General features: G+C 52.9%; 4 protein-coding genes across 12 annotated transcripts; 1 reads left to right on the forward strand and 3 right to left on the reverse strand.

Moving 5' to 3' along the window:
* Window positions 1-1,943: 1,943 nt before the first annotated feature.
* S100A16 (S100 calcium binding protein A16) lies at window positions 1,944-8,177 on the reverse strand. 3 transcript variants are annotated; one of them, XM_082615567.1, is made up of 3 exons: window positions 8,019-8,177; window positions 2,993-3,170; window positions 1,944-2,679 (listed from the first exon to the last, which is right to left on the reverse strand). In XM_082615567.1, exons 2-3 carry the CDS (start codon window positions 3,143-3,145, stop codon window positions 2,521-2,523), a joined length of 312 nt encoding a protein of 103 aa, XP_082471693.1. In that variant the 5' UTR covers window positions 3,146-3,170; window positions 8,019-8,177; the 3' UTR covers window positions 1,944-2,520. The 3 variants fall into 3 exon arrangements, with proteins under 3 accessions (XP_082471693.1, XP_082471694.1, XP_082471695.1); XM_082615568.1 differs by having other exon boundaries at window positions 8,015-8,175; XM_082615569.1 differs by lacking the exon at window positions 8,019-8,177 and adding an exon at window positions 3,848-3,971.
* A 1,027-nt stretch (window positions 8,178-9,204) lies between these two features.
* S100A14 (S100 calcium binding protein A14) lies at window positions 9,205-11,501 on the reverse strand. The gene is made up of 4 exons (XM_082615172.1): window positions 11,360-11,501; window positions 10,819-10,926; window positions 10,232-10,378; window positions 9,205-10,007 (listed from the first exon to the last, which is right to left on the reverse strand). Exons 2-4 carry the CDS (start codon window positions 10,846-10,848, stop codon window positions 9,870-9,872), a joined length of 315 nt encoding a protein of 104 aa, XP_082471298.1. The 5' UTR covers window positions 10,849-10,926; window positions 11,360-11,501; the 3' UTR covers window positions 9,205-9,869.
* A 2,346-nt stretch (window positions 11,502-13,847) lies between these two features.
* S100A13 (S100 calcium binding protein A13) lies at window positions 13,848-21,918 on the reverse strand. Of its 2 annotated transcripts, none has more exons than XM_082615381.1 (3): window positions 21,787-21,918; window positions 20,603-20,796; window positions 13,848-14,076 (listed from the first exon to the last, which is right to left on the reverse strand). In XM_082615381.1, exons 2-3 carry the CDS (start codon window positions 20,753-20,755, stop codon window positions 13,933-13,935), a joined length of 297 nt encoding a protein of 98 aa, XP_082471507.1. In that variant the 5' UTR covers window positions 20,756-20,796; window positions 21,787-21,918; the 3' UTR covers window positions 13,848-13,932. The 2 variants fall into 2 exon arrangements, with proteins under 2 accessions (XP_082471507.1, XP_082471508.1); XM_082615382.1 differs by lacking the exon at window positions 21,787-21,918 and adding an exon at window positions 20,955-21,244.
* Window positions 21,466-26,212, forward strand: S100A1 (S100 calcium binding protein A1). 6 transcript variants are annotated; one of them, XM_082615378.1, is made up of 4 exons: window positions 21,466-21,539; window positions 22,779-22,837; window positions 24,799-24,951; window positions 25,907-26,212. In XM_082615378.1, exons 3-4 carry the CDS (start codon window positions 24,811-24,813, stop codon window positions 26,048-26,050), a joined length of 285 nt encoding a protein of 94 aa, XP_082471504.1. In that variant the 5' UTR covers window positions 21,466-21,539; window positions 22,779-22,837; window positions 24,799-24,810; the 3' UTR covers window positions 26,051-26,212. The 6 variants fall into 6 exon arrangements, with proteins under 6 accessions (XP_082471504.1, XP_082471501.1, XP_082471502.1 ...); XM_082615375.1 differs by lacking the exon at window positions 21,466-21,539 and adding an exon at window positions 21,675-21,715; XM_082615376.1 differs by lacking the exon at window positions 21,466-21,539 and adding an exon at window positions 21,994-22,142.
* Window positions 26,213-27,577: the final 1,365 nt, after the last annotated feature.

Below are 27,577 nucleotides of genomic sequence, written 5' to 3' on the forward strand. Positions count from 1 at the left end.
CGTACTTCCACTGCAGAGGACATGAGTTTGATCCCTGGTCGGGGAATTAAGATCCCACATGCCATGCTGTGCGGCCAAAAATTTTTTTTAAAAAAGAAAAGAAAGGGCCTCCCTGGTGGCGCAGTGGTTGAGAGTCCGCCTGCCGATGCAGGGGATACGGGTTCGTGCCCCGGTCTGGGAGGATCCCATATGCCGCGGAGCGGCTGGGCCCGTGAGCCATGGCCGCTGGGCCTGCGCATCCGGAGCCTGTGCTCCGCAACGGGAGAGGCCACAGCAGTGAGAGGCCCGCATACCGCAAAAAGAAAAAAAAAAAAAAAAAAAAAAAGAAAAGAAAAAAATTAAAAATAGGATGTTGAAGAGATATTATCACTCCCATGTTCATTACAGCTTTAGTCACATTAGCCAAGATCTAGAAGCAACCTAAATGCCCATTGACAGATGAAAGGATAAAGAAAATGTTGTATATACATACAATGGAATATTATTCAGCCTTCCAAAAGAAGGAAATTCTGTCGTATGCTACAACATGGATGAACCTTGAGGATATTATGTTAAGTGAAATAAGCCAGTCACAAAAGGGCAAGTACTGCATTCCACTTAATATGAGGTATCTAAAGTAATCAAACTCATAGAAACAGAAAGTAGAACGGTGGTTGCCAGGGCCTGAGAGGTGGAGAATGGGGAGTTGCTGTTCAATGAGTATAGTGGTTCAGTCCCGTAAGATGAAAAAGCTCTAGAGATCGACTGTACAACAATGTGCATATAGCTAACAATACTGCAATGTGCACTTAAAATTTGTGAAGAGTAAATTGATGTGTGTATTTTATCACAATTATATATATATAATGTGAATGAGTTCTTCACCATTCAGTCAAGGTAGTATTTTGACCCCCAGGATGGGCAAAGGATGTTCTTTACTTTTTTTTTGGCTATATTGGGTCTTCTTTGCAGTGCGTGGGCTTCTCCTTATGGTGGCTTCTCTTGCTGCAGAGCACAGGCTCTAGGCACGTGGACTTCAGTAGTTGTGGCATGTGGACTCAGTAGTTGTAGCTTACAGGCTCTAGAGTGCAGGCTCAGTATTTGTGGCGCACTGGCTTAGTTGCTCCGCGGCATGTGGGATCTTCCCAGACCAGGTCTCGAACCCGTGTCCCCTGCATTGACAGGCGGATTCTTAACCACTGTTTCACCAGGGAAGTCCCTGTTCTTTACATTTTTAACTGGAGAATGGTTGCTGTGAAGGAGAGATGGGAAGGAAGACCAGTGTGCTACCTTGACTGCAAGCCCATTCTGAGGCAGGTCACTTTTAGAAGGTTGAGGATCTGTAATGGATTCCAATAAAACTGTCTATGTCTGTGCATCTTTAGAAAAACCTTAAACCTTAGGGGTAAGCTGCCCTGGGTTGAAAACCATTGATCCAGAGCGCACAGGCTGGATTTCCTGCCCTGTTTCTCTTGGGGGCATGTGCTGTCCTTCCATGGCAGGGGAGAAATATAGAAACTGTCATTGTCCCCTATACCAGGCACAAGTCCCAACTCTGGCCTTCCACACCCCTCTTTCTTTGCACCCCACTTTCTCATCCCATAAACTTCTCTGTGTATTAGAATAATCTGTACATGAGAATTCAGTATCTCTGTGCTATTCATGACTCAAAACTGAGGGTTGCAGCACCTCTCTCATGGAATTTCAGTGAGGACAAAATGGGATACACTGTGTGCCCAGAAGTTGAATATGAGTTGAGTTTGGTCTATGAGGGCCCAGAGGTGATGACACGTGTGGCCTTTGGACCTTCATGGAGGAGGGAAGTAGCTGCTGACCCAGGACTGACAGCACCACCTGGGATCCCAGAGTTCTACTTCTTTCTTGCCCTGCCCTCTCGGTGAGATTTCCCCTTGCCACCCCCTTGCATCGGGGCCCATGGCAAAGATCACCATGGCATGAGGAAGTTCCAAGGAGTGGAAAGGTTTTAATGAACATTACAAAGGGACTGGGAGAGGGGGACACAAACTCCAAATCCAGCCTTTGTTGCCCATTTCAGTGTCTCAGGAGGGAGGGGGCTCAACCCTGTTCCCAGACCCAGAGGCAGCTGGAGGGCAATCCCTGGAAGTCTCCTCTACCCAGCAGAGGGACTGAGGGAAAGGGGAGAGAGGAGTCTCTGCTGGTGTTGCCAGGAACAGGGAGACCTGAAGCAGCAAGCTGACCTCTAAGGTCAGGAGAGACCCGGAATCAGGCAGGAACATCAGAGGTCAGAAGGGTAGATGGACTGAACAGGTGGGGAAACTCTTGGGTCCCCATACAGCACTGTCACAGAGGGGCCCCAGGGTCTGCTGGCTCCAGGGACTGAGACCCTCAGGGAGACACCCCTAGACTGAGACACTCACAAAGGGGCCCTGACGTCCCCCCTTGCCCTGTTCAGCAATGGTCAGGAGAAGGTCTAGAGGGAGAAGAGAGGACAGGGGGTCTGGGTGGGCAGAGGAGGGAGCCTAAGAAGAGCATCGGGGGAGGGGACGGTGGGAGGGTCCTCTAGCTGCTGCTCTGCTGCTCCTGCTGGCGGATGAGGTTGGCGATGGGGCTAGTGATGCCACCTATCAAGATCCAGTACTCGTCGAAACTGATGCACCCGTCATGGTTGGCGTCCAGGTTCTGGATGAGCTTATCAGCAGCCCTTCGGTTCCCCGTGTCCTGGCGAGGAATTGAGGGTCAGCAATACTGAGGTGGCAGCTCTACAGAGGCCCCAGCAAGGACCCTAGGCAGAGTCCAGGTTCTGGCCTGGGCTGCTGCTGCCCTTGGGAGATGGGAACAGAGCCCTCACTGGCTCAGGCCTGGGTACCCTGAGGACAGAGGGCTGGGCGGGGTGGAGACCCTGGTTTTGCGGGGATAACTCTGAAAGGACAGAAGCGGCGGTGGGGAAGGAAACCCAGAGAGGGCAAGAGCTTCAGGAGCTGGGTGGGGTAGGGGCACAGAGAGGCCAGGCCCTTGGGTGGGGGGACCTCACCGTCAGCATATGGTTGAGCTCCTTCTGAAGCATCTTCCGGAAGCTGCTTTTGCTGATCTTGTCCTTGACCAGGCCGTGCTTGGACACATATTTGTAGAAGTTTTCCACCAGGACGACCACTGCCTTCTCCAGCTCCGTGTAGGAGTCCGCCATCTCACTGTCTCACACCTCGCAGGGCCTGGGTGCCAGGATGAGGGGAGGTGAGGAGACCCCACAGGCCACACCTGCTCCTTCACCTCTCTGCCCCTGATCTCCCGCTGGGCCCACCCCCTGGGCCTCTGGCCCCCCAGGCTGGCTGGTCCTCAGGAGGAAGGAAGCAGGGAAAGGGGAACCCAGGGTGGGCCTGGAATGAGAACTATGTGTCTCCTCTCATCCACATGCTCCCCAGCTCCACAGCCTCAACAGGTTTTCCAGGCACTTCCCCAGCCCCAGGCACTGAGCTTGTCAGAGCCCCAGAGAGAACAAGAGGCTCCGTGGGAAGAGGATGAGAGCCAGTGCCCATCTTTCCGCCTTCTCCATACCTGGCCCACCCAGAGTCCCTGGCCCGGGGACAAGCACAGCTAGAAACTGCTAGGATGGGCCACGTCCCCCACCCCCAGGGTTGGCCGAGACCCCTGCCCCAGGCAACAAAGCAGGAGGCGGGGACCTAGGCTCTCCCCAGTCCTTTCCACCAGGCTCCAGGACAGTGCGTCCAGGGTCTCAGGCCATAGCTGCCCTTCTCTGATAAGGGACAATGTCCCGATCCATCAAGTGAGGCTTTGTGCAGGCCCCCAGCCAGCCCCGGCTAGCCTAACCTCCCTCATACCCACCCCAAAATATACAGCAGGATACAAGGGCCCCTCCTCACCCCATTACCTAAGGAGGAGCCCGGAGGTTCAGCCCCAGCTGCAGACAGCTGAAGATGGAGCCTCCACAGCCAGCCAGAGGCTACAAACGTCAGCCCCTCGCTCCAGGACAAAAGGCACTCACATTGCAAGCGGATACAGCCTACTGAATAACAGGATATGAGGGGAACAGGCGGATCTACTCTGTGAGTCGCCGCCCATGCCCAGAGCCCCCCCAAGTGAACCCTGGCAAATGAGCCTCCCTTCCCGCCCCCAAACCCAGGAATGAGTTGCAGCTGCCTTGCCCATTGGGTCTTGGCAAGGGAAGGTGGACACTGCCACCAGGGCATCCCATGGTTCGATAATGGAAGGGAAGTCTGCTTCTCCAAGCCCCACCGCAGCCCCTGCCCCTGCCACCTGCTTTCTAATCCTCCTCTTGGCCATCCATCCCTCCTCCTGGGCCCATTGCCCTGCCCTCTCCACCTAGCTGAAGCCTGCCCAAACCGCACCTCCAGGGAAGACTGCCCTGACCCTTGCCCTCTGGTCCTCCTCCCCTGACTCCCACAGACTCTCAGCCAGCCTTGGCTGGGCCCACTAGCTGCTGTGACTGCAGTCTCTTCCTGGATCATCTCTCCCCAGACACCAGACCTTCCTTGAAGCAAGGATAGTGTTTCTTATACGCAGCCATTGTGTTAGGACTGGGAGACTTTGGGACCACTTTTTAAAATCCTGGATATACAACCTCCCTGCTTTTAATCTCTGCATCTCCTCTCGCCCACCTGGCCTGGCCCAATGCTTTGCTCAAGGTAGATGCTCTATAAATATTCCACCTCCTGGGGCTTCCCTGGTGGCACAGTGGTTGAAAGTCCGCCTGCCGATGCAGGGGACACGGGTTCATGCCCCGGTCCGGGAAGATCCCACTTGCCACGGAGCGGCTGGGCCCGTGAGCCATGGCCGCTGAGCCTGTGCGTCCGGAGCCTGTGCTCCGCAACAGGAGAGGCCACAACAGTGAGAGGCCCGCATACCGCAAAAAAACAAAAGAAAAAAAAAAAATTCCACCTCCTGCCAGCCCTGATACCAGGTATCCAAGGCCCCTGACCACCCTTCGAAGATTTTTCTTTTACTAAACTTCTTCTGGAGGAAGGGTGAGACCCAGAAGGACTAAGCCAGGATGAAGGAAGGAAGGAGAGTTGAGAGGGAGAGAGGTCAGGCTAGGGCAACTCTGACCAGGAATCCTACCCTTCTCTCCCCTGCCTCGTCCACCTGACCGCTCTGGTCTGTGGCCGAAAGAATGAAGTATGGAAGCAGGACTGTAGAAAACCATTTTTTTTTCCTAGTACTCTTTATTTATTGTGTGTAATTGTGTGGCTCAATGTTTATACCTTTGTAAGACTTTCATACAAATGCTCTAACATTCACAAATGAGGACAAAAATGTTTCAATCCATGAACTGTCTGCCCTGTTGCCCTTGGGTGGGCAGTTGCCCAGGCCTACAACCAGCATTCCTGGGGATTCCGAAAGCTGCACCCATGTCAGCAAGGATTGTGTCATGCTCTACCCCCAACCAGCCTTGGGAGTGGGGAGAAAGTTCAGGGAATCACCCACTTTCACCATCCCAGGCCTTGTTCCCCAAGTGAGGAATCCTGTGGGAAATAGTCAGGGAGAGGAAAGGATAAGAAATGGGTTTGGGGGGCAGTGTATCTCTGTCCCTCTCCCCACTGGCCGAGCACTCCCCTCCCACAACCTGCCATCTTGGAGCCCAGTCCTGCCCTTCCTTGATACCATGTCTCAGCCTCTACCTGGCAAGACACAGGTGAGCTCCCAGGAGACATCTCAGCACCTGCTGTCAGGTACACAGTCACCCCCGGAGAGCTGCGCTTCTGCTCCCAGGCCTCCCAGTAGTCCCCATCCCACCTTCTTCTAGTCAATTGGACAATGCTGGAGTTAACAATTTGGACAAATGCTTTGCTGAAGCTTTTTCTGAAGGAAAGGTGGTCGAGGGGAAGAGTCAGGTGTCATTACCCTCTTTCTCCCTCCCTTCCCTGGGGGTCAGGAGACAGGCTCTGCCACCACACCCATGCCAAGGTCACCTGCCCCTCCTGCCTGCCCAGTCCTCCCACCAAACCAGGCCAGAGGGTCCCCAGGCATGTGGTTGGGGGAGGGGAGGTGGTGGGCCATCCCATCAGCCCCTCCCTGAGAAGGGTGGAGCAGGAGGTAACTCCTGCATTGACTTTGCCACAGGTTGATCGTGGCCTGAGGGTGAGGGGGGGAGGTGGACAATACACTGGAGCCTTCCAAAAAAATGAGAATGGAGGGACTCGTCCTCCAAAGGACCCTCTCACCTGGGGCCCCCAACCCTCCTGCAATGTTCATTATCTTCACATTGGCTGATTCATCACTGAGCAACCAAGAGGCCCCCACCCCCGCCCACCTCAGCCCAGCTTGCTGACTTCTCCAAAAGCCCAAATTGCCCTGACACCATGCTCCTGGGTCTCAGCCACTCCAGCCCCACCCTCCCACCCCCAGGTGCTGGGCCCCACCCCTCCAAGCGCCTCCTCTTCACCCTCCATCTCTTCAACTCCCCAGTCCCTTTCCGTGTGGAGCCCTGAACATCCACCACACCCTCTAAAACTCACCTCCTCTTCCCACCTCCACACACACTTCTTGAGTCTTAAATTGTTCCCAAGTGTTGGGATATGTCGCTGGACTCCTATCCCTCCTAGTCACCTCTCCTCTAGAGCCTAGGCCACTCTCAAGCCTCAATTTGGCATTCTCTGCATTCCTTTCATCTACCTTGAATTTGTTCACTCATTTATCCACCATTCACTTGCTTACTCTCTCATACATTTCCTACTTAATTCACTCATTTGCCCCAGCTGCCTGAAATACACAGGGAAGGCGCAATCTACACTGGGCTGGTAATGCTTTACTCAATTTGCAAGGTTGTTTCAAATTAACCTCTCCAGCCGCTCCAGCTCCATTCTGTGTTCCTCTTCTCCTGCTCTTTTCCCAGTTCCAGAGGCTAGTATCTCACACAAGTGTCCCTGCCTACCCCCCAGCCCCACCCTCACAGGACTCACTGCATCTAATCCACACACATGTACACAATCACAATGAGCAAGGAATTCTGCCATTTCTGATCCCCTCTGCTTGGGTGACCTATCTACCTTCCAAACTCTTCTGCTTTCGGAATACGTAGCTGGAGGAAGAAGACTGTTCCTCAGAAATTTCTTTCCAAACAAGTGAAGTTGGAGGCGTTTGGTGTGGACACGGACGGACACACACACACACACACACACACACACACACAGCTGCCCCTGGCCTCACCAACACCCAGAGAGCTCTTTTCTAGTCAATGGGGAAAGTCTGAGCTCCCGCTCACCAGCACTCCAGGGCTCTGTCGTGGGTCTCCCAGCACACCAGCCCTCACCCACCCTGACCTGGACAGGGAGCAGGGCCAGGCAGGGGAAATGCTCTACAGGGCAGGGGGCTCCACCAAGCAAAGCAAGTCAAGCCAGAACCTGCCTGGGTCTTGAGGTAGAGGAGAAGCTGCCCAGTTTCCGGGAACCTCTCCTGGAGTTCAGGCTCCAGGGGGCCTCACCCAGGTTCCTCCCGGGCCCCATCGCCCCCGCCAAGGAACAGCCCTCAGAGCACCTGGGGCCAGCAGGCACCTGCCTGAGTCAAGAGGTGGAGAGAAGCAACCCAGGCCCCTGCCTCCCCTCCTCGGGCTGCTCTCAGGCTCCCTGGGCCCTCCCTGGCTTCTCCTGGACCCCATCACCTCTCTGGGACACAACCCCCAGCGCCCAGCGAGGCCTCTTTCTATGGTCTGGCTACTCCCCAACCTCCACCAAACACATCTGCCCTTTTTCTGTTGGGGAAAATCAGAGCAGCTGAGGGCAAAGCTTCTGAACACTCTGCCTGGTGGCCCAGCCCTGGGAGAGGAACTCAGTCAGCTGCTGGGCTGGGGAGGGGGTCTTGCCACCCCGTCCACTCCTCTGAAGGCCTCTCCAACCCCCAAGCCCACCGGAACGCTCCATACTGGCCTTTTGGGAAAGTTAACAATTGACGAAAGCTTCCTGCTCAGTCTCTGCAGGCCCCCCTCCTCAGGCCCCCTTCACTGACCTCTGTCCGGGCCTCCAAAGCCTGCAGGGCCCCTCCGGCAGCCCCAGACCTCCCAGGACGGGCCTGGGGTGCTCACCTACCTTCTCGGTCCACCTCCTCTCCTGCGGGGCTCTGGGACCTGGGCTCTGGCACTGACAAGTAGCTACGCGCTCAGCCAGCCAGGACTCCTCCCCGCTGCACTCCCAGAATCTGTCCCACTCCCTCCTGGCCCTGCCTAGCGCAGCTGGCTCAGTGGGGAGGTAAGGTCTGAGCTCCCTCTTAACTTGGCCCTGGGGTTGGGCCCATGTTAAAGGGATACACACCTTTTTTTAACACCCTTCCGCCCCCTACCCCAGAGGGAGTGGTGCAAGCTGGCACTCCCCCAACCCCACCCTCCTAACCCTGCAGGGCCTGAACAGAATTTACAACTTTGAGAAAGGAAGGGAAAGACTGTCACCTGCCCTTCTCACCTGGGTCACTAGGAGCCCCATTTCAGGGACCCCTAACAGACAAGTTCAGTTAGTATTCCAGGCCAGCCTGGCTGGCCGCTTAAATTTCCTTGCTGTTGGGTTTTCCGTGGGCTACAGTCAAAAGGGCCCAGAGCGCGGCTCTTTGCCTTCCACCTCCAGTGCACCCGTCCCTAGGACCTCTTGTGTGCAGAAGAGGATTCCTCTGGAAACACCCCTCCACCCCTTCTCCAAGATACCCAAGGAAATTGGCCAGTTTGATGTCCCAGAGGCAACAGCTGATGCCAGAAGTGACCCATCCCCCCACTCCAGTGACTTCCGCCTCTCACTCCGTGTCAGGCTCTCTGCTAAGTACTTTACATCATGTGTCCGATCCCCATTTTACAGATGAGGAAACTGATACTCTGAGAATACGCCCCAAGTTCCAAAGACAGTACGTGGCAGAGCTGGGATTCAAACCCAGGTTGGTCAGCCTGTTTCTCAGCCTCACATTTCCCCTGATACCTGTCAGCCAGGCTCACCTTGGTTCATATTCTTCTCCCCATATGTGCACACACGCCCTCCTCTCCTGTCAGAGGGCCAGGTCACTGGCCTATCTCTCTGAGCCTGTCCCTCAGAGAGAACCAGTTCTCCCACCTTTTACGCCTCGTGCCATCCTCAACCCAAATCCACGGGGGAAAGTGAGGCCCCCTATTCGCCTCCACTGCCAACCACTGCAGTCCCACAGGTACCGTGCCACCCAATGACTCTGCCATTCACTCCAACACCTCCTCAGCCACGGACGCTTGGGGTGCGGATGGGGTTCAGTCAAGACAATGTCTTTCATTTTTTCCATCTTCTTTATTAATCAAATGATACAAAACAACCATAATTCTGTAAATGCCCAAGCACCCAGCTGGTCCTCTCACTCCCAAAACTCACCCTCCTCAGCCTCTCCCCCACCCTGCTCTCTCTCTTCCCCTGCCCTAAGCCTGGGAGACAGGGTCCTGAGAGGAGGCTGGGGCAGAGCTGGGGGCAGGGAGGGACAGCACTGGACAGACAGTTTGGGTTGGGGAAGAGATTAGGAGGGGTAGGCTCGTAGAGACCCTTTTTAGAACCGAATATCCATTCCTACTTCCACCCCCTTCAAATCAGTTCCCATAGCTCAGCTCCTCTCTGCCCTTCCCCCACTACTAAATGCCTTGGCCCTTACAGCATCTTCAACCCTCCAGCAGCCCTCCAATAAATCCCTGGCCCCAGCCACCCCCTGAGCCTCCCCCAGGTGGGGACCCCTGGACCCATTAGCCCCACGGAGCTCCCAGGGATGAAGTACACAGAGGCCCCAGGAAGGGCCATTATGAACCTGAACCTTGCAGAGGTGAGACAGGTGGGGCTGGGCAATAGTGCGGGGGTGGTGGAGAGAGGAGTTTTATTTCCAGGCCCCCCAGGCTCTGGAGGCCCCCTTTCCCCAATATCCCCCCACCGCAGAATTCCAGGGGAAGGTTTTCAACTCCCCCGGACAGGGCTCTCCAGCTTCACACTCTTGGCTGCTTCTCCAATCAGCTCCCAGAAAGTCCCGAACTCCAGTTTAGAGTCGTTACAGCTGCCCAAGTTGGCAATTTTCTCTTCCAGCATACAGTTGTTCTGAAAGGAGGGAAGACACCACAGCTCAGCCAGGCAGCACCTTCCAATCTTCCCACTCCGCCCTGCCCAGGGGCAGAAAGCAGGTCCTTGAGCCTACCTGGCACTGACAAGGGGAAGGGCTGGGGTTTGCCAGTGCCAGGGGCCTTGGCAGTGTGGGTGGGGTCTTGGAGTACTTGCTTGGGAAGTCAGGGTACTGCCTGGGGCGGGGTCCACTCCCTCAGTACCGGCATGAGGTGGGGCAGCTGCTGGGTGACCAGGTCCCGTAGCTCGGAGGGGGTCAGCGTCTCCTTCCCACCCTCCACCGAATACTGGTGGAAGTTCTTGATCAGGGTCTCGATGGCCCTCTCCACGTCACTGAATTCCTGGGCATCCTGAGGGCAAGGGACATCGCCCATGTTGCAGAGGCCCCACCCATCCTATGACACCCTGCTTCCCCAGGAGCCCGGCAGACCCAACAGGGCAGAAGACAGCTGGCAGGCACGTGGGCCCTCGCCCACTCCAAAGCCCAGCATCCAGCCCCTTTGCCCCCACTGTCCTCTGCCCTGAGCCATGTGTTGGACAAGGCTTCCTCCCCACCTCCCCCCAGCCTCCAGGCAGGGCAGGTCCCAGCATGAGACCCAGGCATCCTCTTCCAGGGAGGGTCCATCTGCATCTCCCTGTGTAGGCACCACAGAGGGTTCAGGTCTCACAGGCAGGGTCTGGAGTGCAGAGCAAGGCCAAGGTGAGGGGGCAGAAGTCAGTGAGGGACATAGACCCTCAGGGTGAAGGAGAGGAGAGTGGGAACAGAATGGCCAGGAATGAATGGGCCCACCTGTACGTTGGCTGACCCACACTGTCCCATGGTGCTCGATGCGCTTGGTCCTTTGGTGAGAGTTTTGTCGTCCTACAGCCGGCCCCAGCGGAGCTGATGTCTCATGATCTGCTCAGAGGAGGGGGGAGGCTGAGCTAAGGAGAGAGCTCAGCATTTCTTTCTCAACTATCCCCTTTGGCTGCACCCCAGATATTCTGTGCCTCACCCAGGGGGTCAGAGCCAACTCCACACAAGCCCCGTCCCTGCCCAGGCTCCCGGAGCTAAGGTCACAGCCCCCAGGCCAACCTATTTAGAGGGAATCCCTTGAGCCTCACCTTAGCCTCCTTCCTCCCACCCCTTCCAACCCCCCACCCCGTTCCATACACACACACACACACACACACACACACACACACACACACACACACACACACACACACACACCAGCCTCCAGGGCCTGGTCCCCCAGACCCTCCCCTGGCCGACTAGGGTAGGATAGGTTAAGCATGCCCTCTGGACCGGGGACAGCCCATTTTGGGTGAAAAGCCCTGGGACTCCTTACCTGCTGGCAGCCGCTGAGACAGGACTGGAAGAGCCAGTGCACCTGAGCTCAGCTCTTATACCTGGGGGAAGGGAGGGGAGGCAGGGGGCTGGGCCTCATCCCGAAGCCAGCCCTGCTCCTGCAGCCGCCCGGGCAGTGAGCCAGCTGCGGGGGCCCCACCTCCATTGGCCGCAGCTCCGAGAGCCCGCCCCGCACCCAGGCCACAAGGAGGGAACCATGGAGAGCTGGGTCTGGGATGCCCCTGGCCCCAGACCAGCAGGCAGAGTCCAGGGAAGATAGGGAGGGGAGGCTGGGGTGGAGAGGGAGGACTTGGAAACACTGTGGCGTGGAGCCTGGGAGGAAAGGCCTGGAGGAAATGTAGGACAGGAAAGGGTTCTGAGGGGGCTCTGAGTCAGTCACCAGGAAAGAAGGAGAAGCAGAGGCTGGTCAAGGAGAGTTTTGTGGCCTTGAAGGAATGAGGGACACGTGGGTTGAAGTACTTTAATGTGTCACACACACCCATTCCTCCCCTCAAGGCCGATTTAGATAGCGACACTCAAGCCTGCCCAGCCTTGCCGGAGTCCTAATGGCAGAAATTTGGGTCAGAAGGAAGGAGCCAGAGAAGGGCAGCCTGGTGAAGGGGGCAGACTGAGTGTTGTCCTGACGTCCTTTCAGCTCCCCGCAGCCAGCATGCACGTGTGGGAGGCCCAGATGGGTTATCTGTCAGCTAACAACCTCTCCAAACTGGTTGGGCTACCTGCTCCTCCCTCCCTCAGAATCCCATGCCTTCCCCAACCCAGAGACTCCACAGCAAACCGCCCTCCCCGCCCCCCCAAATCCAGCAGCGGGGATAACATCCCAGGGATCCTGGACTGTAGGTCTGGGGGGAACTCAGCCCAACCCCAGTGGACTTCCCCACCTGATGAGGAGGAGGAAGGGAGAAGGCAGGGGAGTCTGTGTGGGTCAGGAAAGGAGGGGGCAGTGCTGAGAGCCAGAGTTCCTGGACTCCTTTCCTAAATTCTGAGATCAAAGCATACCTCCCAGTGCCCCTCTGCGGGTCTCCTTCTAGGGCTCCTATGTACTTTTGGCCTCCACTGGGGTGTCTGTAAGTGTCTCAAGGAGGGGGTCCTTCCAAAGTGGCTTATTCTGAGAGTTCTTCTGAGGGGTCTCAATCTGTGGACCCCTCTGAGGCTATCTCGATTTCGGGGTTTCTCCAAGACTGCCTCAGCCTGAGGTCTCTAATGTCTCAGTCTGGGGGTCCCTCTTAGAGTCTCTCACTGTGAAGGAGGACCTCTGGAATGTCTCAAATGGACCCTCAGAGTCCCAGCCTGGCGGTTCCTCTGAGGTCTCTCAGTCCAGGGGCACTTAGATGGAAGGTCTCAATCTAGGACCCTTTCATGGTGTGTGATGGGGAGCTTGTCTCAGAATAAATGTTCCTCTGGACTCACGCTGCCTCAAATGATGGGCACCCGACAGTAAGGCAGTGACAGTCCTTGGAAGTCAGTGCCTGCTGGGCTGCCCCACCCCTGCTCCCTCTGGCGGCAGACAGTTCAAACCACATGCCCCTCCAGCCAAGAAGGACGGGGAGAGCAGCGCTTGGGTGCCCTAAAGTTCTGCTTCCTGCAGCACGACCGCCACCCTCACCCCAGTCCTCGAACCAGAACCCTGTGTTCATCCTTCTGCTTCACCCCTGCTATGGTAGGAGGGAGGAGAGGAGGGTCCAGGGTTCCCAAGCACCCGTCCAGAGAGGATCCCGGTTCATTACAGAGGCTCTGGAATTTCAACCCAGTTCTACCTATTCTTGTCTTTGTGACTTAACCTCTCTAAAATCTGTTTCCTCATCTTTTTTTTTTTTTTTGCGGTACGCGGGCCTCTCACTACTGTGGCCTCTCCCGTTGCGGAGCACAGGCTCTGGACGCGCAGGCTCAGCGGCCATGGCTCACGGGCCCAGCTGCTCCGCGGCACGTGGGATCTTCCCGGACCGGGACACGAACATATGTCCCCTGCATCGGCAGGCGGACTCTCAACCACTGCACCACCAGGGAAGCCCCATGTTTCCTCATCTTTAATACAAGACTTAAAAATAGTACCTACCTCAACAGGCTGTGAGCATTAACTAAAATAATACAAGAAAATGTTCAGCCCTGTTCCTGGCACAGAGCAAGCCCTCAACACATGTTCACTGCTATCATTACCATCCAATGACACAAACCCCAGGAATAAGAAAGTGGGAACCAAGCCCAAGCCCCTGAGACCTGGTGGGATATGAGTCACCGCACCTGCCCCAGAGATCTGTCTCTACCTTTCAGATATTCATTCATCAACCATGTATTTATTGAGCACCTATCCTGTACAAGATCTGATGCTGCAGAGTATCTGAAGACGAATAACATTCCTGGTCCTCAAGGAGCTCATAATTTTTGGACCCAACCTCAGGTGGGGACAGAGCTTTCCCACCCCCTAGTCTCAAGAGAAGAAATCATCAGGGTGGGTTTGAGTAAGAAACATCTGTGTTTCAAGGAGAAAGCTTTATTTGTGGGGAGTGGGGTACTGCCCAGCCCTGCCAGGCCCACCCCCATCCCGGCCAGCCGACTTTACTTCTTTCGGATCTCCAGGGCCTTCTCCTTCCTGATCTCCTTGGCCAGCTCCCCAATCAGTCTCCAGTACTCATTGAACTTGAGCTCTGAGTCCTGATTCATATCCAAGCTCTTCATCTTCTCATCTAAGGAGCCCACATCCTGAGGAGACACCACAGGGAAGAGTGGGGTTAGAAACGAGGGTTTTGACACAGGGAGGGAAGAATTGCCAGTCGCCACTCCCTTCCCTCAGAGAGCAGTAGGATCTGCCCCAAACCTTCAGGACGAAGCTGCAGCCCCAACACAGCACTGCCCTGGTGCCCAACTACAAGGGGAAGCAGAGGAGGGAAGTGGGGAGCCTGGTTATAGTGTTTGCCGTGATCTAAATATACCCACCATGGCGGATCATGAACCATAAACATGATGTCACTGAACGCAGAGAGGGGAGAGATGCACACAATGGGCCTTCAACGGCAGGTATGGGTGGGCTCCAGCACGCCGCTGTGCCAGCCCTGGGATAAGCCCAAAGACACTCGGGGAGCCCTTGTAGGCATTGACTCACTCTGACCACCCACAGAGCCTTCTCAGGCCACACTCCTCCTTTACAGAAAGCTGGAGAAGTTCACAGCACTTGGCTGCCCATTTGCATAATCCTAACGCCTTCTCATTCTTCCAGTTGGGTCACTAGCCTGGTAGATCAGAGGAATGGCAAGGACACAAGGTATGTGGTTTCCTACGGGGCCCTTGGCAAAGTCTCTCCCAGCAGACCTGTGAAATCTAAGGATATTCTAAGTTGGACCATGGTGATCAAAGGATTTGTTGCCAGATAAGTAACCACAACCAGAAAGTTGACTGTTGAACGATGGATCCATGTCAAACCAGACAAGGGTGCCTCAGGCAGAGCTCATGCTAAACATTTGAATCAACATTTGGATGAAGGCAGAGAAGCCTTGCCAAATCTATAGATGGCACAAAGCTAATTTATAGAAGAGCTAAACAAGACTTTTTTTAAAGCTACAATCATGCTTATTTATAAAATACTATAAGCATTGCCAGTGGAAGGCAAAGATGCCCAGTGTAACACACCGATGGAGGGGGAAAACATAAAATTAGTAAAGAGAAAGAAATAAAAGGTAAAATTGTTGGGAAAGAAGACGCAAATTCACCTCTTATATTAGCAATTATATAATTGTATACCTAGAAAAAAACGAAAGGGTGATAAAGGTTAACATTTCAACAAGTGTAAGCACTTAATAGTGCTGACTGTTCTGAGCATATGCTGAACACCCTACATGCTTTACATCATTTAATCTTCATAATCTGCTAGAATGAAAGGCTCCTGAGCACAGGGACCTTGTCTGTCTTGTTCACCACCATAATGCCTGTGCCTGGGAGAATGTCTGGTACGTAGCGGAGGCTTGTTCACCACTATAACCCAAAGCCTAGGACAGTGTCAGAACAGAACGTAGTAGGCACTCAATAAATACTGACTGAATAAATGCAAGACCAATCCAACAAGAACAGTATTACTATGAGTCCATTTCACAGATGAGAAATGAAGGCTCAGAAAGATTAAATAACTAACCCGGGATGACAAGCTAGACCCTGCATTTGCACCTAGATTTGTCTGACTGAGAGCTTATGCTCTTACCCACTAATCTGTATTTCTTCCCCCAAAAACTATTAGAAATGATAAAGTATCAGGTGACAATATTAATACACAAAAACTAATACCAGTTTGAAAATATAATATGAAAGATCCCACTTAAAATAGTAAAAAATAAAATAAAGCACTCAGGAAAAAATGTAGAACTCTATTAAGCTTTTGTGAAGAAAACTGAACTGAAGGATATGAAAGAAAACAAGAATAAATAGAAAAACATACTTTTTTTTTACAGAGAAAGATTCAATAGTGTAAAGATGTCAATTTTCCCTAAAATAATGTTTTTATATAATCCCAATTAAAATATTAACAGGATTCTTTTTAATATGATTAAGTGTTACTAAAATTCTTCTTGAAAAATCAACATGTGGGATCTACTGGTAAAATTATGAAAAAAAAAAACAATAATGAGGGAGAACCAACCCTACAGGTTATCAAAGCATATTTTAAAACCACAGTAATTAAATGAGAATGTTTCTAAATAACTAATAAACAGATCAATGAAACGGAATAAAGAGGCCCAGAATATATATGGGAATTGAATAAATAATAAGTGGGGTATTTAACATCAATAAGAAAATTTTAATAATAAAGTAAAGTCTGGGAGTTTTTAATAAGTTAAACTGAGGAAGACCTTTCTAAACATGGCATAAAACACAGAAGCCATTCAGGAAAAGTTTGACAGATTTGACTACATAAAAATTTTTTATATTCTGTATGGCGAAAAAGACCAAAAACAAACTCAAAGGACGAAAGGGCAAATTATGGGGAAATGTTTGCAATGCACATAATAGACAAAGGCTATTTTCTTTATTTATAAAGAGCTATAATAAATCAATATGAAAAGAAAAACACTTTGATAAAAGAAACGAGCAGTTCACAGAAAAGGCAATATATATGCCTATCAAAAATATTTTTTAAAGTTCTATTTCACTCAGAATTAAAGAAGTGTAAATCAGAACAAGACACCATTTCTACGTATTAGATTGGCAAAATTTAAAAACTCAGTAAGGGCTTCCCTGGTGGTGCAGTGGTTAAGAATCCGCCTGTCAATGCAGGGGTCACAGGTTCGAGCCCTGGCCAGGGAAGATCCCACATGCCACGTGCGCCACAACCACTGAGCCTGCACTCTAGAGCCCGCGAGCCACAACTACCGAGCCCACGTGCCACAACTACTGAAGCCCGCGCGCCTAGAGCCCGTGCTCTGCAACAAGAGAAGCCACCGCAATGAGAAGCCCGCGCACCGCAACAGAGTAGCCCCTGCTCGCCGCAACTAGAGAAAGCCTGTGCCCAGCAAGAAGAACCAATGCAGCCAAAAATAAAATAAATAAATAAATTTATAAAAACAAAAAAAAATTAAATTAAATTAAAAAATAAACACTCAGTAAGACCCATTTTGGGCAAGGACGTGGGAAACAGGCAGTCGCATGCACTGCTGTTGGCCATGAAAACAAGTACAAACTTTTTGGGAGGCAAATTAATAATATCCATAAAAATTAAGAACAAACCTTTTGACCTAATATTTATACTCTATAAATATTTTCCCTTTAGTATGTAAAGATATATCGATATAAACAATGTTTGCAAAAGGGAAAAGTGAACACAAGAGAAATGTTCATCAATAGAGGATTGGCTACATAAATTTGTGTTAAGCTACGTATTAGAATACAGTACATCATTTTTTAAACTGGGAAAACAGCCTATATGCATTGTTACATTTTTAAAAAGCTATTTGTAGAACCGTAGGTAAGATGCATTTATTCATTCACTCACTCAACAATTTTTACTTCTTTGAAACTTTTTTACTATCTCACTTATTCCCTTAGTATTTTATTGAGCACCTAACTAGGAGTCAGACACTAAGTGCTGGAGATAAAACCGTGAGCAGATTCCTTTCCTTTATAGAACAAGAATGTTTCCTACATGGAAAGGAAGGAAATTATATGTTACTTCTTGGTAACGTAAAATTGTATAATGGAGGCTAAGTTGTGAAGGAAGTGTTCTGAAAGAAAATAGCCCAAGGTAAAGGAACAGAGCACAAGGAGGTGATCTCTGTACTCAGTGGTGAAGGAAGGTCATGCTGAGGATCTGCCATCTGAGCAGAAATCTGTCAAACGAGGAATAAGCCTAGCAGATACCTGGGGGATGAGCATTCTGAACCAGGAGAGGAAAAGCAGAGACAGCATAAAGTAGAGAGTATAAATAACTCTCACTGCTTTTGAGGAGTTTTACTACAAAGGGGAACAGAGATGTAAGGCATAGCTGGAGAGAATTATAGGGTCAAGGGAGGTTTTCTTTTAAGACGGGAGATAGCACAGCATATTTGTAAACTGATCAGAACAATCTAGTAGAGACGGAAATTTTGATGATGCAAGAGAGAAGAGGAAGAATTGAGGGCTTCCCTGGTGGCTCAGTGGTTAAGAATCCGCCTGACAATGCAGGGGACACGGGTTTGAGCCCTGGGCTGGGAAGACCCCACATGCCATGGAGCAACTAAGCCCGTGCGCCACAACTACTGAGCCTGCGCTCTAGAGCCGCGAGCCACAACTGCTGATCCTGCATGCCACAACTACTGAAGCCCACGTGCCTAGAGCCCATGCTCCACAACAAGAGAAGCCACCACAATGAGATGCCTGCACACCGCAATGAGGAGTAGCCCCTGCTCTGCGCAACTGGAGAAAGCCCGTGAGCAGCTACGAGGACCCAATGCAGCCAAAATTAATTTAATTAATTAATTTTTTTTTAAAAAGGAAGAAGAATTGAAAGAGTAATGTCTTTAAGTAGGTGAGAAGGGATGGGATTTAGTGCACCAGTGGAGGGGCTGGCCTTAGCAGCAGAGACAGATCATTCATGTTAACAGGAAGGAAGGCAGGAAATGTGCTGATCGGTTGGTAGTTTTGGGGGAGGAAGCACATAGAAGTTTCCTGATGGCTTTTATTTTTCTCAGTGAGAAAATTTCTCAGTGAGAGGGAGACTATGCAAAGAGGTACTAGAGTTTAAGGAGAAAGGAAAACTTGTGAAATAATCATCTGAAAGAGCTGGTAAATGAATTAACTAGGGAAATGTAGAAGAATTGCCAGGTATTGCTAAGGGTCCTATTGGGGGCTGTGGTTATAGATTTAAACTGAGACAAGTCAACAACATGGCAGTGCATTTTTCTCTAGCCAGATTCAGCTGTACAAGCGCAGACACAGAACGGTGGGTTTCACCAACAAGCTAATGAAGCTGAAATGTTGGATTTAACCTGGGGTGGGATTTTGCCAAATAACTAGGACAGAGGGAAAGAGAATCAAGGGAGTTGGGCAAGTGATTATAGTGGTGAGCCTTAGAACCAAGCTGAGTAAAAGGGAAATGAGGTCTCGAGGGATGGTGATGGAAGATGAAAAAGTGATAGGGTCAAGAGACTGAAGTTCCCAGTGGAGTCAGGAAGTCATAGAGTGGAGGAACTAGATAGAGGAATAGAACTGGAGTGACAGGAGGTGGTAGACAGAGAAAGAGAGGCCTGAAATTGGGATTTTGGAGATGGTGCATTGGTAATGACAAGATCTAAAGAATGGACAGGGCAGCAGAGTGGAGGGGCAGGGATGCTGAGGTGCAGGAAGACAGAACCTTTGAAAGTAAGGAGTTGAAGAAATTGAAAGGCCCAAGGACTTCCGTCGTGGTCCAGTGGTTACGATGCCATGCTCCCAATGCAGTGGGCGTGGGTTCGATCCCTTGTCTGGGAACTAAGATTCCACATGCCACACAGTGCGGCCGAAAAAAAAAGAAACTGAAAGGCCCAGGTGTTGAATAAGTTGTCTGTGTGGATACTGAAGATAATGACAGTGGCAGTGATGAGAAGAAAAACAGTAAGCCAGAAGCTGAAGAGCTATAAGGTGTGTACTTAGAAGGGTGGCACATGGTACATATGAGCTTCCAAGGAGCTGGGTGTCTTAGGAAGGAGAAGAGGGAATTCCCTGGCAGTCCAGTGGTTAGGACTGTGCGCTCTCACTGCTGAGGGCCCGGGTTTTAACCCCTGGTCGGGGAACTAAAATCTCACAAGCTGCACGGGTGCAGCCAAAAAAAAAAGAAGAAGAAGAAACTAAGATCTGGAAGTTGCAATGAAAAGCAAAGAGGTCACTATCTGCATTTCCAGGCCCAGAGGGAGTTGGATTTGGAAGAAAAAACAGTTATTATTTGACAAGGCTACAGGGACTGCTGTACTTTCAGGTCAGAGCCTGAAGTTTCCTGTGAGAAGAGGAAGGGAAAAGTCTAAGGATGCAGGAGATATTGCAAATGATAGACTATGAATTTCAGAGACTAATTTGTGTTTTGTTTTTTTTTAATCCATGTTCACACACTTTTATGTGCCTTTGAATTTTTAGAAAGGATGTAAAAGAAACTGTTAAAAGCCTGGGATGATGTGCCAACCCAGAGCAGATGAAATGTAAAGCCCTACTCCATCCTGTGAATAGGAGAGAAAGAATAATCCTGTCAGTTGCATTATTGAGGGGATTCCCAGAGGGGGTGGGGAATAATCACAGACCACTTACAGGAAACTCCTGTACTGAGATTCTATGACTCCATTAATTTGGCTGTGTTTTTATTTTTGACAAACCCTTTCCCATAGCTGGGCCTCAGTTTCTGTATATGTGAAGTGAGGAATTTGGACTGTGTTTTCTCTTGGCCTCCTTCTAGCTCTGATGGCCTATGAATCTCCTGGAAGCCAGCTCTGGGTCCAGTCCTGTGTTGGGGAAATGAGACCAGAGGGGCACAGAGAGACACCACGAGAACCCAACAGCAAAATCTGATGGGAGCACAAAGCCCAATACCACACTCGCACTCACACAGACATCATATTACCTAACTATACACACACACACACACCAGGCAAGAACACCCAGAACCATTTACATGTGCAGTCGTCACACCCTCCTCCACAGTACACCTGTGGTCACCTTAACATGCTCAGTAATATCTCCTCATATACACAGTGTCCCACAGCCACTGGCTCCCAAAACCTCACACCCAGAGACCCCCACGTACCTTGAGCAGGTGAGGCAACTGCTGAGTGACCAGTTCCTTAAACTCATTGATGCTGAGGCTGCCCTTCCGGCCCTCCTGCCCTGCAAAGGTGAAGAAGGTGGTGACCACAGTCTCAATGGCCGCCTCCAGCTCAGTCAGTGGTTCGGCTGCCATTAGGACCCTGGGGATGGAGCTGTTGTCCTCACGGGGCTGACCTGCAGGAGGGGGAAAAAGAGAGAGTCAGGGCAGGCCAGAGCGTCCCTGCCCTGGCGCTGCCACCTCAAGCCTCTGCCTGGAGGAGGCCTCAAGGGGAAGTAGGGAAGGGACAGGGATGCAGGGATGGACCTTGGGGCAGGGGACCAGGCAATGGTACCTCAGTGTAGGTGGGGGAAGAAATGTTCACTTCCAGACACCCCTTCCTCTCTAGGTCTCACAGTCTGGGGGTCCTTTTGAAGTGTCCGTGTCTCAGGGACCCCTGTGTGGTGGTCCCTCAGTCTGGAGACCCCGCTGTCTGGGAGCAGGCTTTCAGTCTGGGGTCCTTCTTTGGAGTCCTCTCAGTCTGGTGGCCCCTCTGTGGGGTTCAGTCCCAAGGGTCCTTTCTTGGAGCTTAACCGGCCTCAAAGGGTCATGGGGTTGTTTGTCTCCAAAGCTTGTTTGTGCAAGGACCTGGGTCTCCACCCGCCTGCATTGCACCCGCCCCCCCCGCCCCCCCCCCCACCACCACACACACTGGCCGCTCTTCCCAGCAGAGAGTCCGGGATCTGGCCAATGCCCAGCTGTGGTCAGGGCTGGCTCGGTCTGGGCAGACCCCGCCTCTCTGTCGTCCCGCTCGCCCCTCCCCTCGGGGGCAGCTGGGCAGAGTGCGGAGCCCAGGACCCCATAGCCCTCCCCGCCCCCGTCTCCCAGCAACAGGTCCTGGATGGGGCTCCGCTGACTGCCCGCGCCCAGGAGGGACTTGGTACTGGCACTCACAGCGCCCGGAGTGGAGGGGCGCCGGGGGGGGGCGGGTACGGCTGGGGCAAGGGGGCATGCCCAATCATCCTCCCTTTTCCCACCCACCCCCTGCCCTCTGCAAGGACTGCTGCTGGATTTCCCAAAGCCATTTCCTGAATCCCAGTCTGAGCCGGCTCCAGGGTAGGGACCTGGGAGCCCAGGGTGGGAAAACTCTCCCCAGGCACCCTCTAGGAGTAAGGGTTGCGACTCACCGGGGCAAGGAGATGGGATGCAGCGAGGCAGGAGCCCTAGGGCTGAGGTTTATAAGCGTCCCTGGAAGGAGGAAAGAGCCCCTCCCAAGCCCGGAGGTGTCAAGTTTCCGTCCTGCATTCTGAAGAGAGGAGCGCGCCCAGTCACGCCTCCAGCCCGGCCCTCCCCACCCCAAGCAATCAGGCCTGGAACCCTGGCCCCACCCAACGCAGCCCACCGCAGCCTCCACTTGGTGAGGGGGAGGGCCCGCCTGGAGCTGCCTGGCCAGATCCCATTCAGCAGGCGTCCTGGGGTCCCATCCCTCCCAACACAGGGAGCCTGATGCCCCACTACACCCGCCCCCTCGGATCTGGAGTATGTATGTTGGGGCGTGGGGAGGCCACTGTAAATTCAAAGAATCAACTGAGGGAGCTCGGCACTGAGAGGTCCCATCTAAGAAACACCACAAGAGGGGCCCTCAGAATGGGGTCCCACCAAGGACCCTGCAGCCCTAGACCCCTACAGAGGATCCAGACTGAGACCCCACAAACAGAGGGGGACCCAGGCCGAGCCCCCCATAGAGGAGACCCTGGATTGAAATCCCGCAGTGGGGTCTCAGGCTGAAACCCCTCAGGGAGGCTACCAAGACAATTATTCACTGAGAAGTTCTCTCGCTGAGCCCCTCAGCCAGGTGCGTGTACCTCCTCCTGGCCTAGCAGCATACCCAGTACTGTGGGAGGCCAGGGGAGCCGAGAAGGCCTCTGAGTGTTCCTTCTTCCCAGGACCTTTCCCACCTCCCTTCCTCCTGGGCCCTGCCTTTTGGGACCCAGCGTGGGGGGTAGGCAGGGGAGGCTGGAGAAGAGGACACAGGGCAGCCTGTTCCAGCCCAGGAGACAGAGGGCGCCTCTGTCCACTCCTGGCCCCTTGCCCCACTGGGTGTCTGTCTGTGAAGGGGTGGAGCCAGTGGGGGGTGTCGGCGGGGGAAGGACGACTGAAGACAGGTCTCCCCACACAGCTCCGGTAGCCACATTTGCAGCCTCGTCTGTCTGTCCAGAACCTGCTCCCAGGCTGACAGTGAGTATCCTGCCCCATCTGCCCTGGGTCCCTGCCCTGGCCAGCCTTGCGGAAAGGGGACTTCAGCAGGGCTCCAAAAGTCTGCGGAGGATGGCACTGTGGTGCCCTGAGGGTCTGGGAGGAGCTCGGGATTTGGGGGAGACAGTGTTTGGAAGGTGGTGAGGGGAGGCAAGTGAAGGTCAGAGGGAGATCTGGGAGCTCAGTGAATAAGGAAGCCAGTGGGGAACGCAGCCACTGAGTTTCCAGGAGACCAGGCCCTCCTCCCACAGAGTTCTCACGTGCCCCCGCAAGGCTCCCTCCATCTCCCAGGTGCTGGGGAGGAGACCCAGCTCTCGCCTTGCTTCCAGCGGTGTAAGAATAAGAAAGCAGATGGACCAGCTCCTTCTGCCCACCCACCCCCCGCCAGCCGTGGTCTCTCTGCCACCCCCCCCAGCCTTGCCAAGAGCTCAGGTCCCAGGGAAGTTGGGGGGCGGGGGTGGCAGAGCATGAATCATGTGATACCAGGAAGGGGGCACTAGGGTACTATACCCACTCCCACTGTCCCTTCATGTGACCTCCCCTTTCTCCTCCTCCTCTTTCTTGGCCCAGTTTCTCCACTCCTCTTTCCTCTCATTCTTTCCCTTTGTTTTTCTGTCTGCCCCCTCCCTGCCAAGGTCCTCTCAGAATGGCCCCTACGCAAAATCCCAGGCTGCTTGAGGTCTCCAGGCAACCTCTATGTGCCTCTCCTGGATGGGGCTGATAACTCAGCCACCAGCACCCCTCCCTCCGCCCCCCACCTGCCCCCCAGCTTATCCCCTCTATCAGCCCCGGCTTGGGTTCCATCTCCCCTGTGTCTCTGTGACAACCGCTTCTCACGTCCGGAGTTCAGGTGACATTCACAAGGGCCCCATTGAGGAGCTAGGATGTCATCTGATCAGGGCCCATTGTCCAGCCCCTCAGGTCTGGGGAAGGATGGGGACACCTGATCTGAGACACCTGAGCTGCCCCCTGAGGCTGTGGAGGGGCCGACCATCCCAAGGCCAAGGGAAAGAGACCCCCTGGCTTGGCAGTCCCCTCTCCTCAACAGACCCCTCCATTTTTCCCCTCCTCTCTCCCAGCCCCTTGGATTCAGAGGACCTCATGCACACAGCCTTTATCTCCCCTAACACATAACCAGCCCCATTCTCCCTGCTGCCACTGTCCCCACATCACCCAAGTTGGGCCTGGGGGTGGGAGTGGCAGGGACAAGATCCTACAAGTGTCCTCTCCCCCTCCCTGGGAGCCCTGGCTCCAAGGAAAAGGCTCAGGCATTCCTCTTTCCCTTCCCACCACCACACAGTAGAAGGGCTGAATCTGCAGAGAAGCAAGACGAACCAAACTAGAGGTAACGGAGGGAAGCCAAAGTGACATGTTCAGGAGAGAACAGTGTAGAAGGACCAAGAGAGGCCCCCAGTCTGCTGACAAGAAACTCAGAGGCAGTGAGACGCCCCCGTCCCCATGAACCTTGGGCCACCCACTCGGACTACCACCCTATCCACCAGGCCGACTAAGGGCACCAGATTGACTCCTTGCTCTGGGTGGGCAGCAGAGTCAAGGCTATAGAGAGGAGCCCAGCCCACCATCCCCAACAGCAGATCTTGGCTGTGCTGGGCAGGCAAGTCCAGGGTAAAAATAGAGCCAGAGGAAGCCAGGCCGGGTCCTGCCCCACCCTCCTCAGTGTCCAGGCAGCCAGGAGCAACTGCAAAGTCCACTGCAGGCCTCTAGAGCCAGCCCAGCTCCAGCTGTTCTACCTCCATGCCCAAATCCCTGATTCCCTCTGGCTGGGGTGTGGACTGAAGGGCACAGAGAATGAGGCTAGACTTAGGTCTGATCAGTTGTGGTGGGGCTCCGATCTCATGGCTCTTTGAGCTGTGGGCCCCTACCCCAACACCAGCTACCCCAGGCACAGTACCCAGCTCACTTCCATGGTGGGACGTGGGTAGGTGAGCTGCAAGATGGGCTCTGAGCTGGAGACGGCAATGGAGACTCTCATCAATGTGTTCCACGCCCACTCGGGCAAGGAGGGGGACAAGTACAAGCTGAGCAAGAAGGAGCTGAAAGAGCTGCTGCAGACGGAGCTCTCCGGCTTCCTGGATGTGAGCACAGGGTGGGGGTACAGGGTGGAGTGGGCGAGGGGTGGGGGAACAAAGTGGGCACCTCCCTGCCATCTCCCCACCCCACCCCAGCTCAGCCGAACCATCTCCTTCCTCTCCCAGGCTCCCCTACTCCTCTGGGTTCAAGTCAAAATGTCCTGATTTACTGATCACCTGTTAAGGGCTAGGCCCTGTGTAGATGCATCAATAACAAAACACACAGTCTAGCAGGGAAGGATGGACACTTGAAAGTAAACACTTGAACACCAGGAAGCACCCGGGGCCTTAACAGAGGTGCCAGAAAGGATTATGGGAGAATATTAACCTGACTGAAGTGGACGGCTTCTCCAAAGAGGTGGCACTCAGGCCCCTGGAAGATCATTAGGGTAAATGAAGACATTTTAGGAGGAGGTATAGTACCTGAACAGGAGCATGTGAGAAAGAAGATGGAGCGTGCTCGGTAGTTTTGACTGGACTGAAGGATGCAGAAGAGAAGCCAGTAGAAAGTGTACCAGCTTTGAGATTTTATGAGACCCGGGTTCAAATTCTGACGCTGCCACTTAATAGCTGTGTGACTTTGGGCATGTTCCTTAACTGCTGTATGTCAATTTGTTTCTTCTCTAGAATGGGCCTAATGAAAGCTACTTCATACCATTTGTGCTAGAATTAAATGAGACAGTGCTTATAAAGCTCCTAGTGTAGTGCTTCTCACATTGTAGGCACTCAACATACGGTAATTGTTTTTATTATTCTGCCTCGTTAAGGAGCTGATTCTGTAGGCAACAGGAAGCCACAAATATTTTGTTAGCTTTGAGGAGGGCAGCAAGAGTCCCATAATTGGAAGTAGTTCTCCCTCTTGCTCATCTCTGCCTCCTTCTCCCCAGTCAACCAGCCCCCATGCCGCTGACTCAGTGCCGTTCATTTCCTTATACACCTACCTCTCCTCCTCCCTCCACAGGCCCAGAAGGATGCGGATGCTGTGGACAAGGTGATGAAGGAGTTAGATGAGAATGGAGATGGAGAGGTGGACTTCCAGGAGTATGTGGTGCTGGTGGCTGCCCTCACAGTGGCCTGTAACAACTTCTTCTGGGAGAACAGTTGAGCAGACGGCCCCAGTGGGCAGCGCCCTTCACCTCCACCCTGCCATACCTGCTCCTTCACCCTGCTTCCCCCTCACCCCACTTTTCCCTCCCCACTAACAAGGGCGCAAGAGTAGTGGGCCAGGCCTGCAATTCATCTTTCATTAAAGGCTCCTCTCTCATCAGCCGCCAGCTGCTGTCTGTCTCCTTTGGGGTATGGAAGTGGGTGGGGAAGTGAAGGCTGCTCACTCCCAACTTGCCGTATTTGGGGAGGGATCTTATTTTGAGAGAGGTCAAGGGGCCATTACATTTTCCTACTTAAGGAATGCTCAAGGCCCAGGAAGGTTGGGGTTCAATGTCCCAGCTGGAAGTGGAGGAGACATCAGCTTCTCAGATATAAAGCCAAAAGAGTTTCCCTTCAACCTTCAAAGAATATTTACTGAAGACCTACCATGTGCTAGACATCCTATGGGAACTGGGGACACAGCAGTGAGCAAAACAAACACGACCCTCAACATCACATAGGTAAAGTCCAGTAAGGATACCAAAACATACGCACATACATGCTAGGAAGGAAAATGAAAGGATCTGATGCATGTGATTGGGGTGGGGGGTGTTGAAGACTCACACTCATTCTTCAAACATGCGAGCCTTTTATTGTGTGTCCAGCCATAATGAAAATCCCGCATAGGTCTACATCAAAATCCACATGGATGGCAGATGGAGAGAGAGGACATGGAAGGGGGAGCAGGGACGCAAAGGTCCCCCCCAAATAACTATTTAACAATGTTCAGGCCAAGTTGGGGAAGGAAGTGAAGAGGAAAATATGGACGGGTGGTGGTGAGTGGTGCAGGATCTAGCAGAGTTGTGCTCCCAGCACTGGCCCCCAGGCCTTGGCTGGGGCGTTTGCAGCAATCTGCAACTCTCTGACTGGGGCCAAGGCAAATGATGAGGGGAGAGCCAGTGCAAATTACCTGGGCCCAGTGGTCCACAAGAGAGACCGAGGAGGGACTTCCCTGGTGGCACAGTGGTTAAGAATCCACCTGCCAATGCAGGGGACATGGGTTCCATCCCTGGTCCGGGAAGATCCCACATGCTGCGGAGCAACTAAGCCTGTGTACCACAACTATTGAGCCTGCGTGCCACAATTACTGAAGCCTGCGTGCCTAGAGCCCGTGCTCTGCAATGAGAAGCCACTGCAGTGAGAAGCCCACGCACCACAAGGAAGAGTAGCCTCCGTTCGACACAGCTAGAGAAAGCCCACGCGCAGCAACAGAGACCCAACGCAGCCAAAAATAAATAATAAAATTAATTAATTTTTAAAAAGAGAGAGACAGAGGAACATCCGCATAAAGAATTGTAGTCCGTCTGCCTTAGCTTGAGGGGGCGAAGGGATGTGCCAGGAAATATGAACATCTTTTTCAGGGGGACCAAATCAGCCCCAGCGACCTAAATTACTAACCTGTAGCCCCCTTAAAACCTGGGAGCAGGGACTTCCCTGGTGGTCCAGTGGCTAAGACTCTGCACTCTCAATACAGGGGGACCAGGTT

This window comes from Mesoplodon mirus (assembly GCF_964341445.2).
Source record: "Mesoplodon mirus genome assembly, chromosome: 3".
Taxonomy (NCBI): domain Eukaryota; kingdom Metazoa; phylum Chordata; class Mammalia; order Artiodactyla; family Ziphiidae; genus Mesoplodon; species Mesoplodon mirus.

Bases quoted from the DNA above. Each gene is read 5' to 3' on its own strand.
- S100A16 (XM_082615567.1), bottom strand. From the start codon at position 3,145: ATGGCGGACTCCTACACGGAGCTGGAGAAGGCAGTGGTCGTCCTGGTG. The intron at 2,680-2,992 runs GTGAGGTCCCCC...ATTCCTCGCCAG, and splicing joins AGCTCAACCATATGCTGACG to GACACGGGGAACCGAAGGGC.
- S100A14 (XM_082615172.1), bottom strand. From the start codon at position 10,848: ATGGGACAGTGTGGGTCAGCCAACGTACAG. The intron at 10,379-10,818 runs GTGGGCCCATTC...CCTTGCCCTCAG, and splicing joins GTGGGTCAGCCAACGTACAG to GATGCCCAGGAATTCAGTGA. The intron at 10,008-10,231 runs GTACTGAGGGAG...CCCTCCTTTCAG, and splicing joins AGCTGCCCCACCTCATGCCG to AACAACTGTATGCTGGAAGA.
- S100A13 (XM_082615381.1), bottom strand. From the start codon at position 20,755: ATGGCAGCCGAACCACTGACTGAGCTGGAGGCGGCCATTGAGACTGTG. The intron at 14,077-20,602 runs GTACGTGGGGGT...GTGTCTCCTCAG, and splicing joins AGTTGCCTCACCTGCTCAAG to GATGTGGGCTCCTTAGATGA.
- S100A1 (XM_082615376.1), top strand. From the start codon at position 22,106: ATGCCCCACTACACCCGCCCCCTCGGATCTGGAGTAT. The intron at 22,143-22,778 runs GTATGTTGGGGC...CTCCCCACACAG, and splicing joins CCCCCTCGGATCTGGAGTAT to CTCCGGTAGCCACATTTGCA. The intron at 22,838-24,798 runs GTGAGTATCCTG...GGACGTGGGTAG, and splicing joins AACCTGCTCCCAGGCTGACA to GTGAGCTGCAAGATGGGCTC.